This window comes from Lucilia cuprina, chromosome 6, assembly GCF_022045245.1.
Source record: "Lucilia cuprina isolate Lc7/37 chromosome 6, ASM2204524v1, whole genome shotgun sequence".
Taxonomy (NCBI): Eukaryota; Metazoa; Arthropoda; class Insecta; order Diptera; family Calliphoridae; genus Lucilia; species Lucilia cuprina.
The window spans coordinates 64,028,151-64,041,883 of record NC_060954.1 but is presented as its reverse complement, the minus strand read 5'-3'; the positions used below and the strand labels follow the sequence as shown (position 1 = coordinate 64,041,883).

Below are 13,733 nucleotides of genomic sequence, written 5' to 3'. Positions count from 1 at the left end.
CATATTATGACAACAAATATGGTTTTGCACTAAAGACTTGTAATGTAAAATCCCCTTTAGTTCTCAATTCGAAAGAGCAGAATTTGAGTTATATCAGTCTTATAGTAATATATTTTATGTCGTTGTTGCTGGGTTGTATTTAACACAAATGCATGATATATACCAGCATTTATGTTCATTACGGACAGCTACACTGCCAACACACAGACCTAAAATGTTTAATTCACAAAAAATACTAAAAAATACATAAATATAAAGTCCTTCTATCTCAATGTCACTTCCTGTGAGAACTTTTTCAGTCTCTACATTAAAATGTGTTAATTTGATTGTGGTTTACTTCATTTGTATGTTTTTATTTTTTATTTCTTTATTTTAATTATTGCTTTTGTGGAGTCTCACTATTCTGATTTAATATTTTTTACTTTTTTTGAAGGATCTGAAATAATTGACATGACTACAAATCAAAATGAAATTGATAGTGGGACAAGGATAACAGTTGAAAACGATTGGTCGGATGGTCTTACTTCAAGGTAAGTGATAAGTATTTGCTTTGCTGAATTTAATTAATTATATACAATTTAAAAACATAAATACCTACTCACTATTTATAAAATAATTTCAATATTTACTTATTGAAATACGGCACTTACGTATTCTTTGATTCGATAAAAAATTAAAAAAAAACATGCTACAAATAATTTTATTTTTATGAAAGATTATTTTATTTTCTCGATTCAATAAAAACAGAACACAGACACTGTTTTTATTAAAAAAAATCATTTTCATACATTTTGTTCAAAAAAGAGTTTAAAGGTATTTTGAGACTACAATACTGAGTATTAATACATTTTAAAATTAAAATATTATAGAATTTGGTCGGTATGTCAAAAAATGTGTAAGAAAAATACATAAATATTTCAAACATACATTTCTTCTTTTATAAATTCAATGATGTTCTTGATTTTTTGGTTTATTTTTAATTTATTTTATTTTTCTGTTCAGAAGAAAATTGTTTCTAGCGTTTTTTAATACAACTTTGATACATGTGAAAAATCAGAAATTTTTTAAAATTTTCAAAAAATTAAAAATTGATTGGTATGTCATAAGAATCAGAAGTATTTTTTGTTATAATCAATTAAATTGTATTTGGACTACGAAATTGTATTTTCCTACAGGATTTTTTGACAAGTATTAATATTTAGTGTTGTAGTCTGAAAATACCTAAAATGAAATTATTTTATTAGAATTTTTACACAGGAAATCAAATTAATAGGACTATGTTAATTATAAAACATTTTTTAACTTTGTTAACAATCCTGTTTATAATTTTCAGATTGAAAATAAGAAGAGCTTCATCCAGTGACACTGGCAATTATACTTGTGTACCGACGATAGCAAAATCTTCGAGTGTATATGTCCATGTAATTATAGGTAAGTAAAGTACTTCATAATATATGTATATAGGTATACCGGTTGCTAATATTATTAAGCATGAATATCTGTTTAAGAAACTATAGTACAAATAACCAAAATGTAAAATATTGAAAACTTATTTTTACACTTAATTTTAATTAAGCTTTAAACTATTTCAATACACATACAATACAAAAAATATATACACGTTAAATCGTTAGACACACACCTTCGTAACCAGATTCAGCTGTCATATTCTATTTCATTCTATTATAATTCTATATATTTATAGTTTCTGTTTAGCCAAGTGGAAATTTGTGATAACAAAATATTTCACTTTACTCGCATGAAAATGTTTTATTTAAAATTAAAAAATATATCCATATAATATATAAGTAGAAAAAACTTTGTTTAAAACGTAAAATAAACAACGAAGTTATATAAACTGATAATAACAGGTCAACTAACACAGAAATTGCAAAATAAATGTAATAGAAAGTAAACCCTTCTCAGTAGAAGAAACAACATGGCAACAGGACCTTCACATAGAGAATGATCAAAATAAAATAACACTTAGACCATAATTAGAAATGTATTTGTTAATAACACAATCGCCCCTATTATGTAAGATTGGCACATATTTAGAGGATTTACGTCTACAATAAAGTTAGTTATGCAGAATTTAATTGTGAGCTGTAGCCTAGTCTATAGATCTATAGGATATAATATAGTCTTAAGTTTAGTCTATAGTTTAGTCTATATATTTGTTTACCTCAATTTTGAAATTTTTAGACAATTTATTGATTAATAAGAGATTTTATAAAGTTATGTATAGACAAGGGTAAATATGGGCCTATCCCTTTAAAATTTAGTAGAGGGATTAAGGTATACAATAAAGTTATGCAGAATTTCATAAATATATTCATAAAGATATTAATCGCTTATTTTAGTTTTATTACTAGATATTAGTCGCTTATTTTAGTTTTATTACGCAAATTTTCCATGACATGCCACCGAAATTTTTGTTTACATTACTTCTGCATGAAAACAAAGACCAAACAATGTAAAAAAATCCTGATGTCTTTAAAATTATAGCTTGGGAAATTGTAAATTTTATAAGGATCGAAACATAATTGACTTTACCCCCATATAAGGGAGAAAACGACTGGCTAAAATAAGCATCTATGGCAATGAAATTCGACATAAACATGTTTTATAGATACCTTTGTCCCTTTAAATAAACGTTAACGCTTGTTACTGTATTGAAAATACGAGTACAACGATTCCACACAAATATGTTTCATATAAGCCAATGTCTCTCATATTTTATGAGTATCGTTCCGTAATTGACTCTACCCTCCAATAAAGGTCCCCTTAAGCAAATAATTTTAAACCTTAGAAAGGTGTATAGCGATGAAATTCGATATAATATTATTTTTCCAAACAAAATCTCTCTTGGTCCATAGTTGACCCAATCCCCATTATCCCCATTAACTATTTTAAAATTGCGAGTACATACAAAACAAAATCTTTTTACCAAATGTTAATGAAAATCGGTTCAAAATTTTAGAAAATCATAAATTTATCATAAACAAGTTTTATAGATACTAATCTCTATTTTGTTTTCTGCAGAAATGTATACTAAAGTCAGATTTGAAATATGTTCAGCAGTTGTCGATCTATTAAAAAAGTTCGCCCAAAATCAGTATTTAGTCCGATGAAGGAGTTGAAATTTAAAAAAAAAAAATAATTTCGTCACAATACAACTAATCAGAAAACTTTCATGAAAGGTTTTATATCACCATTTTAAAAATATCGCATTAAGCCTTATACATTTGTATATAGGTACCTTATGAAGCAATATAATAAAGGTGACTTGAGAAATTTTTTTTCCTAAATTTTTGTTAAAACGAACACTGTATTATTTATTTAAGTTATTTCTACATACCACCTTGATAAACTTTATTGTGAACTTGAACTAATTTTTGAATTAAATTATATTTTTTTCATTTAAGGCGAACATCCAGCTGCAATGCAACATAATTCCAGCAATATGAATATTGGCAACTTTTACACAACCTTTTGCTGCATATTATTTACTATTCTAACATGTTCTTTACAAAACATTATGTGCCCCAACAGAAGCAAAACATTTAAAACCACAATAACAATATTGGCAATGAAGAAATCATCATCAAGTACTTCATCATTATCAATGGTAAATGCAACATCAACATATGTCCAAAATAAGAAAAGAGTATCTAATGTTGCTAAAATGACACAATCTAAACAATACATTTTACCTGTGTTATCATTCAAAAAAGTAATAAGAATAACAATTCCATCGCCAGCGTTAATTGTAACCAACGGAACCACATTACCAACAACATCTATGGCAGCAACTACGTGCAAATTATCGCATTTGATTTGCAATGACAGAATCTCTAGATGAAAGATTAAAGTTTATTAAAAAACAACACGAATTGTTAAGGCGATGTTTTTCATGTTTTTATTTATTCCATATACTTTTCTATGATTCAATTTTTTACGGCAGACTTGAGGTTTAAAAAACAAGTACACGTATCTTGAGAGAATACAAAACATAAGGTTTAAGTTCTTTTTATATGGCAGAAAAACAAAATAAATAAAATAAAATTATAATAATATTAAGATGGAATCGTTAAGGAAAATGGGAAGAATGTAAAAGGCTTTGTAGAATAACGTGCATCTGTAAGTATGGTTGGGTGGGTGAGCAAATTGTATAAAAATTAATGAAACTGAACGAATGAAATGATGGAACAAAAGATTTCATTATTGTTCTTTGCTACTCAAAAATAGGATAGTGGTAATTAATCTTTTGAGCAAAGACTAAGTCAGTCAGTGATTCAGTTAATCAGTGTGTTAGTTTAAGAAGCTAATATAAGAATGAAGTTTTGTAAATTATGTTGAAATAAGCCATCACAACGATTAACCAAAAAAGTAAGAATATTAAAAATTTTTGCATTTTGTTTCGCATGTCTTTTTATTTCATTTAATGTTTAAATTGAAGTTTTTATAAAAATATAAGAGTGCAATATAATATTACATGTATTATGAATACAATTTCTTTTTATATTTTTAGTTCATATTACAATTTGAACAATAAGTACTTGACTATGAGTTTATGCTCCAAAATTAGTACTATTGGATAGTAGGCAAACACACATTTTTAGCTTTATCGGTCAAGAACTGCCGAAGTCAGAGGGGGTCAATTTGGTCACACAGGCCAAAATGATTGTAACATTTTTCTAAAAAAAAAATAATCTTACTTTAAATAATTCCCAACATTAACATAATTGTTTTAACATCTAATTGAAGATGAAACTACCATAGTTCAGAAATAAATATCAATTTAAACTTTTATACAAATTTTTCAAATTTCAAAATGGTCCTATCTGCGGCAAATTCTTTGAAGTTTACCAAATTTTAATAACTTTAATATAAAATTTGATTTTTTTTATTAAAACAAGTAATTGTTTGATTCATAAATTTACAATATAGATTACTATTGCAAATTCATTCATAAATTTGTTTTTGAGTAGTGTTACAAAATCGATATGCGAAACAATGTTTTTGAACCAAAATGATCTGAAAATGATCTGAGTGTTTTCGTTATAAGAACACTACAAGCTTCAACGTAGTGATAGGGTCTTATTTTGGCTTTAACCCTTATGTACACATAAATATAACGTTAAAATATTTAGGCCCATGATTGCAATATGGGAATAACTAAAGGTAGGATTTTATAATGCAGATAACCGGTTCCATGTTATTATGATTGTACTTTAGTTAAAAGATATCAATAAAGCATAAGGAGATGCTTCAGTTAGTTCATCTTCCCGTATATGTATATTATCGGCATCGTAACTTCCAACATTTAGTTATTGGCAAGTTGTAATAATGGGCCTTAAGAGTGAAAATAAATAATAAATAATACACACTCGATTAAAGACTTATGGCGATAATAATATCTAATAACAGAACCTATTATCTTGTAATTAAATTCTCAGTTACATTTTTTAGCAATTTTAACGCAGTTAATTTCACAGAGAAAACATTAGTTTTTTCTTATATTTTTTTGCATTTATGTCATCTTGTAGAACCCGATATCTTGTAGTGAAAACAATTTATTGATTTGTCCATTGGATATTTTATCCTTTCATGTTGAAAGATTCACGGATTGATCAAATCAAAAATTTCGTTTAAGCGAAAAAAACTCTCAGTAATTAATTATACATTAAATAAATTTTATTAAAATTATAAATATTTTTTATATTAAATTGTATATTTTTAATTTAATTTAATGCCAACCACGTGCACTGTAAATGATCATCATATAAATTTAAGATTTTTAGTGTCATTTTATAATTAATTAAATAAAATATTTATAAAATTCCAATAATTAAAAATTATCATACAAATTGCATTTTTAAATTTTGTCAAGTAACAAACGTGTAAATATAAACATAATATAAAGGGAAAAAACAGTGATTTATTAAAAAAACACACATACTAATGTTAATTATATATTTAATGCAAGTATAAAAGTATGTAAACGAAAATATTTGTATTTATTGCATTAATATACAAATTAAATATTTAAACACAATTATAAAAAGCTGTAAAGAAATATGGTAAAAATGTATATAAAATATTCAAATAACAAAAACAATGTTTTACATACAACATCAAATACAAATTAATTCCAACACTAACTAATCATATTGCTTGTGTGAATACACATTCATAAATATGAATTACAATCGTTAAAGTATTAGTTAAACATTAAAATTTTGTTTTTGAACATACAGTGTCTCTCATAAGTATTCGAATTTAGGTGTACTATGAAAAGAAACCAAATTTAATAAATAAATAAATAAATAAATAAATAAATACATTTATTATATTATCTATGCAGTTCTTAGGTTTCATACCACAATTTTTATAACTTGAAAAATCTCCATTTACTTAAATTAATTAAGCTTTTTTTAAATGAAGTTCATAAAATTACCTCACAAAAGTATTCGAATTTTTCTTGTATTTCACATTTCATTATAATATTCAAAACATAAAGTTAGAATCAAATGGTTTTTTTTTTGCTTAAAATTGTTTAAGGGGTTACTATCAACCGAAAGGATATATTTTTGGCCAATTTGGACCACAATTTTGGGGGATAGTACCATCTTTTTATGTAATATCATTAAAATTGCGATTTTTGGCAATATTTGTAATTTTTTCTACTTTTTTCAGAGATAAAACCAAAATTCGATATTGGGACTTAAGACCCCTTGTCGTATCTAAAAAATAATATTTTTTGTTACAAGAATCTGTATTTAAAAGTTCCAAGATATATTAAGGGATCATTCTTCTGTAGCTAATTCAACTTATTAGAACCTTAGTCCATTTTTATAATACTAGGGTAAAACATTTTCGGGGAAAGTTGTCTGGTATGTATTCTTTTAGATATCAGCTTTTATACATTTTAAGTTTTCGGCATATTGTAGAAGTATACAACTTCAAAACATGCCTCGAAGAAACGCCATTCAATATAGAAGAATCGTTCTTTTTATAACCAATGGATTACAGGCTGAATGTTTCCATATCATTATGGTCTAACTCCAAAATATTGATATCTGGTTAAATATTATTCATGATGATAAAAATAAACCCAAAATCTTTCACTTACAGTGCTATTGTAATGGGCAACATAAGCGTGAAAGTTATAAGTAGTAAAAACTTAAATCTACTGTAGAGGATGACGTTTTGTTAAGGCATGTTTTGGAGTTGTATTCTAATATCTACATGAATATATACATAAATCTACATGAATATATACCAGCTAATATCTACATGAATATATACTAGCCAACTTTGTAGGAAAATATCGATCCTAATAGAACGATCCTAAAAATGCATCATGGAACGTTTAAGTACAGATCCTTACAACAAAATATATTACTTTTAGATATCTCAAGGAGTCTAATAAATATCAATATTAAATTTTGGATTTATCTCTGGAAAAAAGGGAACAATAAATGAAAATGTGGTCAAAATCCGTTGATAGCAACCCCTTAAGCAATTTTAAGCAAAAAGAAACCATTTGATTCTAATTTTATGTTTCGTATAATATGATGAAATGTGAAATACAGGAAAAATTCGAATACTTTTGTGAGGTAATTTTATGGACTTCCTTTAAAAAAGCTTGATTAATTTAAGTAAATGTAATTTTTTCAAGTTATAAAAATTGTGATATGAAACATAAGGACTGTCTAGATAATATAACAAATGTATTTTGCACACAAAAAATATTAAATTTGGTTTCTTTCCATAGAATACCTAAATTCGAATACTTATGAGATACACTGTATATCTTAGAAAACGAAAAACAAAGTGAGCGTTCTATTTGTCATATAATTTTTTTAACTTTAACGATTATTCTACATTTTTAAACAACAAGGTTTTAAATAATTTACAATTTACCCTTTGCTATTTCAAAGTTTCTTTAAAACATAAAATTTAACTTTTTGTTAAAATGTGATACTAACTTACAATTTAGTGTCAAGTAATCCAACTTTGAAAATTGATGTTTTCCTATTTAGAAAAAAATTGTACTATTTTTAACTCAAGAATAAGATTTTTTAATATTTGGCTCATTTAAATTTTCCCCTATTTTTTCAAAATGGACGCTTTTGTTTTGCTCAAAGTTTTTGAATTTTTACCATATGGGTTATTTAAAATCATTCAACATTGATATCACTAAGAGTATAAAATTTAAGCATTTAAGCTAAAACTTACATTGAAAAGAAATGAGTTAAAAAGCTAATAAAACAATTTTCACAAATTATACATTATTTAAACACAGCGGCAACACTTGGAGGCAAGTACTTCCCACGCTCGCTTACAAACAAGTACTTACAAATAGTTAAAAACAAGTCCATTTAAAGTAACATAACTTTTAAAATTTTATTTGCATTAGAAAGATTCTGACTTCTAGGATTGGATTGGATGAAATTTTTACTGATTCAGTGGTTTCCCGGTTTAACGAAAGACATAATGTCAGGCCCATTTGTAAAAATGAAGAATTTGTTAAACCGAATAACAATTTTTCTATGATTTAATGATAAAAATATGGTAATGGAAGATAGGAAGTTTATTTGTTATTGGTAGTTGTTTGCTAGCCTGTCAGTCTGGGGGTTGTAGGTTCGATTACCACCAGAGATTTTAGTCTGCTACACTATAACGGGCCTATGGTCATCGTCACTGGTAAATTAGGTTAGAATATAATTGTAATAGTAAATAAATAAAAAATGCTATTTCTACGTTAAAATGTACATCTTCTTTTAAAATCATGTTTCTGAAAATTTTTTTTTATATGTAAATGTAATTTCTATTGTAATAATTTTTTGAATTTTAAACTGTTGGATTTAGAATCTGAATTTGTTAATCTTTTGTATAATTATAAACTTGGAAAAAATGTTGACGTTTGTTAAACCACGAATTCTTTAAACCGGGAAACCTTTATATTTTAAATCAATTTGTATTATATTACAAAATAACGAAAATTTTATCATTCAAAATATATTTCACTAGAAATCCATAAGTAAGTTAAAAACACATGTCCAATTATATGTAAGTAGTTACTTATGAACTCTAAAGTATTGCAGCTGGGGAGTAGTGGTCATTGCAGTGTAAGTTTTTGCGTAGGTCGAAGACAATACCAGGTTATTGCTGGATCTAAAATAATTCGATCTAACAATCATAAGAACTTATTGGATAATATGTAAAAACCTGATAACTTGTACCTAAATATTTCCACTTTTTCTATTTAGAACTACATTTTTAGTTTTCGATATTGAATGATAGATTAATGAAAAAGGCACTGTTTACAAATATTGCAGCCACTTTGTTTTCCATTCTAAAATTTTTCATATTATTGTTATATTTGTATAAAAATTTTATAGATAATTTTAATGATTTGTACCAGGAGTGGTAATTATTGTTTATAATATTAAGCATTAAATATAATCATAAATATGCAAACATAAATAGTATGATAATAACATTATATGATAATTATATTTATACATAAATACATAGATTGAATCTCACATAAATTACGTTATAAACAAGTAGCAACAAATATTTATTAGAATAACTATTAAAAAACATAATTTGCATTAATAAGTTAGTATTACTTAGTAAAACACAATAAACACTATCACAATAATTGATTAGTACTCGTATATAAATTATAATAAAAATTAATATAATTATATAAATAATTATTATAATAACGTATTTTAAGTTTAAATATAAATATAAAACACTGTATGAAACTAATAATATTAAAAAAGTAAATAACGAAATGATGAAACAAAATAAACAAACATATATGGTTTAGACAAATTTTAAAAAAACTGTTGTTTTAATATGAATCTTCATTTATTTTTAAAAGAATAAAAATTGATTTTTTAAAAAATATTTAATATATTTTTTTTTGCTAAATGACTTTCAAATTCTTGAATTTATTAATGAGATTTTACTATGTCCTAATGCATTAGATTGTTACATTTGAAATTTTAAATAGAGTTTTTGGTCTGAAATAAGTATCTTAAAAATCTAAATATCTTAAACTAATTAAAAAAAAATAACTTGAAAATTTAATGTAATAATGTTAATGTTCATCTCTATCACTCTCTTGATTGTCCGATTTCTTTGTCATCGTATTCTTCAAGATCATCATCAAAATAATCGGGATGATCATGACTTTTTGCAATACCAGTGGTTGCATCCGCCATATAAAGGGCATGTAAATGCCTATAGTATTCTGCAATCATTTGTTGATACTGAACCATAGTTCCAGGGTTCATGTCTGAAATTTTATTGCTTCTGGAGGAAGGATGAGAATTTCCATATGGATGGTGATGAGGGGAGTAGGGATAGTGGCCATGTGGAGGGTACGGATACAATGGTAGATGTTGTGGAGGGTAGGGGTATGGATAATGAGGATATTGCGAGTGTCCATAAGATGGTGGAGAATACTCATCGACGTCGTTAGTGTCGTCTGAGATGTCAGTTTCTGGATTAATAGGTTTATTAATAACTTGATTCTTACGGCGAATTATAACAACACAATTTATAATGGGAGAATTTGATTCTTTGTCGGGAACATTGCCATTTTCATTTGGCATCTCTTCAGGTGCAGTTTCATTATTTTCAGTATCTTCACCGTCATTTGCAGCTTCGTCATCGATATTTTCTTCTTCATATGGTGTTTGATAATAACCATATTGTGGATATCCGTAGTGAGACTGCCTGTGGTATGGTGGTCTTCCATAATATGAGAATCCCGGGTATACAACATTAGGTGCTAAACCAGCGTAACCATTATTATAATCATATTGTCTAGCACCACGTTTTCGACGCATGTGGTCTTGTGTTTTAATAACACAAATCGGATAAGCTCTATCCTCTTTTTGTCCCAAACTCTTATTGAGGCTGTCACCTGTAACATTGAATAAAGTATTCCAGCTACTATGTAAGCTGTTACTCCAATCTGCCAAGGAACGATGAGTTTCCATAACATCTGTTTCATGTATCGTCGATTGCTGCTTAGTTAATGCAAGTATGTCCCTGTACTGTTGTTTTGTAATTGGATAGAATTTCAATAACTTTCCATTTGTAGTAGCTAGAATGATTCACAAATAAAATACATATATTGTTAAAACTGTATATATACAATTTTAAAAAGAGTATCTTTGTTTATTTACAAGCAGCGAGTGTATTTGATGAAAGCGCCACTAACATGAAAATTAAAAATAGAAAAGTAATTAAATTAAGCTCCATCTTTGCCACCAAACATGAAACTTAGTCTAACGAATTTCAGCTAAAAACTAATTTTAAAGCAGTAAACTTGTCTTATATTTATATAAAGTTCTAAATAACCTTTTTAGCCTCATTGACTAGTCATTGATCAAATCACCAAAGTTAACCTAATTTAGATAAAACTAACAGTTAAAAAGATTAAACAGTAACTTATATGAATAAATTAAACTCGATCTTCTAAGGGATTGTCAATGCTAAAATTTTAGCACTTTTATCTGCTGCGAAATCTTTTGCTATTGTGTCTGTTTTATTTTACTTCTAACATCATACAAAGACGGAGGGGCTATTTGGATAATATGAAATTGGTTTATTGTTAGAAATTTGTAAAAAATTTCTTTTTTATAGGTACATATGTATACAAAAATTCATTTGCATATTTTAATAATTTTTTTTTAATTTAATATTTTTTAGTTTTGTAGACAAGAATATTTAATTTCCATTTAGAATTTAATAATTATTTTAATTAGATTTTATGCGAAAAACTTTTCATATTTGATTATGAAATTTTAAATGACATATATCTATGTATGTTAATCTATTTAAATAATTTATTATGTGTATCATAATTAAATTTGGGATACTTGTCTTAATTTTATTATAATTTTTTTGTTTATTTTATATTTATCAATCATTTGAATGGTAAAATAAACTTATTTAATGATTTCTTGACACAATTTTCATAATGACGGAAATTTGAATATGTTAATTGAGCCGCGTGATGACTTGACTTTTGCATAACAGTTCAGACGAGTTTAGAAAATATGTGAAAGACTTTAAAATAAAATTCACTTTCATTTGAAAAACAAGTAACTAAAAAAAGTTGCTTGTTTTTCAAATGAAAGCGTATTTTATTTTAAAGTCTTTCACATATTTTCTAAACTCGTCTGAACTGTTATGCAATAATAAAAAAACTACAACTTATAAAATAAGTAATTTTCATTAATATTTTCATACCGTACACCTGAGTAATTTTCAGCACTTCTTGCTTACTAGACTTGTGTATCAATTTTTATTCTAAGCTTAAACAAGCAACTCTAAGTATTTGCCAAACATCATTAGACCTATTAAACGTAATGAAGGGTTTCTTACATAAAATGACCTAATGGAACCATTGTACCCATCGCATACATCTTACACATTCATCTGAAAATTTTCAATCTATTATTGATTTCACTATATTAAGAAATATAAATAACATTAAATTAAATAAAAACATGTAAGAATCTAAAGCCGGGCATGGTCGACCATATGATACCCTACACCAGTGAAAAGTAAGTAAAAATGTGGACTATTTTTAATAATGACGTCTTTAACCCCCATTTTCACCATGTCTATTGATTTTTTAACTTTAAGTTATATAGATATGAAGATGAATGAATTGTCTTAAGGGGACTTTGAATGGTTTAAAAAACATGTCATATTTTGATAACACACAGTGACGTTTTCTGTTGTTTTGAATGGCAATACTGGAAAGTTTAATCTTGTACTCGAAAACATCAAACGGGTTAACATCAGAATAAATTTTTGTTAGATTAACTAATTTAATTATAATGATTAGAATAATAACAAGATAAGTTTAGAAATGTGTCTGATTTTTTAAATATTTTAACTGGCTAATTATTTGCTGCAGCAACATAAATTAGTTTCTATTAAAGTCAATAAATACTAAATACACACCTAACAGTTTAATTTGGAATTTTGTAGTGGTAAAGTGGAGTTCTTTATAATAATAGTAACTGGGTTAGATTTCACACATGCGTAATGTTATAAAAACAAATGCTCTGTATTTTTCCGTAGTTATAAAAATAGGTCAAAAATTTAGTTTATAATTCTTAGGAAGAAGATGAAATTAAAAAAAATATATTTGCATTAATTTATGTTTTGTTATCTTCAGCGAACGTCAAATTTAAGCCATACATATAAGCAAAGATGGATTGAGACAGGGCGTGAGAATATTAAAATCATTGATGGCGTTGAATCAATAAATAATTGTATGATTTTGTATGGAAGAAAATCAACAAGAAAAAATACATAATAAAAGCGCAGAGATGTCACAGTAACATTCCGATTGTATAAATAGACCTTGCATTGTTAAACTGACCGATTAGTTTGAATTAAATAATTGTAAAGTGAAGATTTACTTTTCGTTCTTAATTGGTAGAATTGGAATAAAAACAATGAACCTTTTAAAAGATTCTATCACATTACTGCTGGCTTTTTTTGCTGTAGCTTTGGCTGGTATGTCTCTCTAATTAAAAAATACAATGTTGTCTTAATTCTTAAATAATTTGCATATAGCGAATGAAAGGGAAATTGTAGTTCGCGTACGACCAATTACACGTGTACAATATGAATCAATAATGAAAATAAACGATGGAAAACCGGTGATACCAGAG

The 13,733-nt window shown here is 26.4% G+C and overlaps 2 protein-coding genes across 3 annotated transcripts in view; one reads left to right on the top strand and one right to left on the bottom strand.

The window, feature by feature from the left end:
• Positions 1 to 5,910, top strand: part of LOC111690349 — a 92,281-nt gene extending 86,371 nt beyond the window's left edge. For both annotated transcript variants that reach the window (XM_046955022.1, XM_046955021.1), the window contains exons 7-9: positions 434 to 530; positions 1,334 to 1,431; positions 3,429 to 5,910. In XM_046955022.1, coding sequence (XP_046810978.1) covers positions 434 to 530; positions 1,334 to 1,431; positions 3,429 to 3,865 — 632 coding nt within the window. In that variant the 3' untranslated portion in view covers positions 3,866 to 5,910. The remainder of the gene's footprint in view (positions 1 to 433; positions 531 to 1,333; positions 1,432 to 3,428) is intronic.
• Positions 5,911 to 10,141: 4,231 nt separating this feature from the next.
• Positions 10,142 to 11,298, bottom strand: LOC124420671. The gene is made up of 2 exons (XM_046954233.1): positions 11,223 to 11,298; positions 10,142 to 11,140 (listed from the first exon to the last, which is right to left on the bottom strand). The coding sequence occupies exons 1-2, from the start codon at positions 11,296 to 11,298 to the stop codon at positions 10,143 to 10,145; spliced, it is 1,074 nt and encodes a 357-aa protein (XP_046810189.1). The 3' UTR covers position 10,142.
• Between the last annotated feature and the right edge of the window lie 2,435 nt (positions 11,299 to 13,733).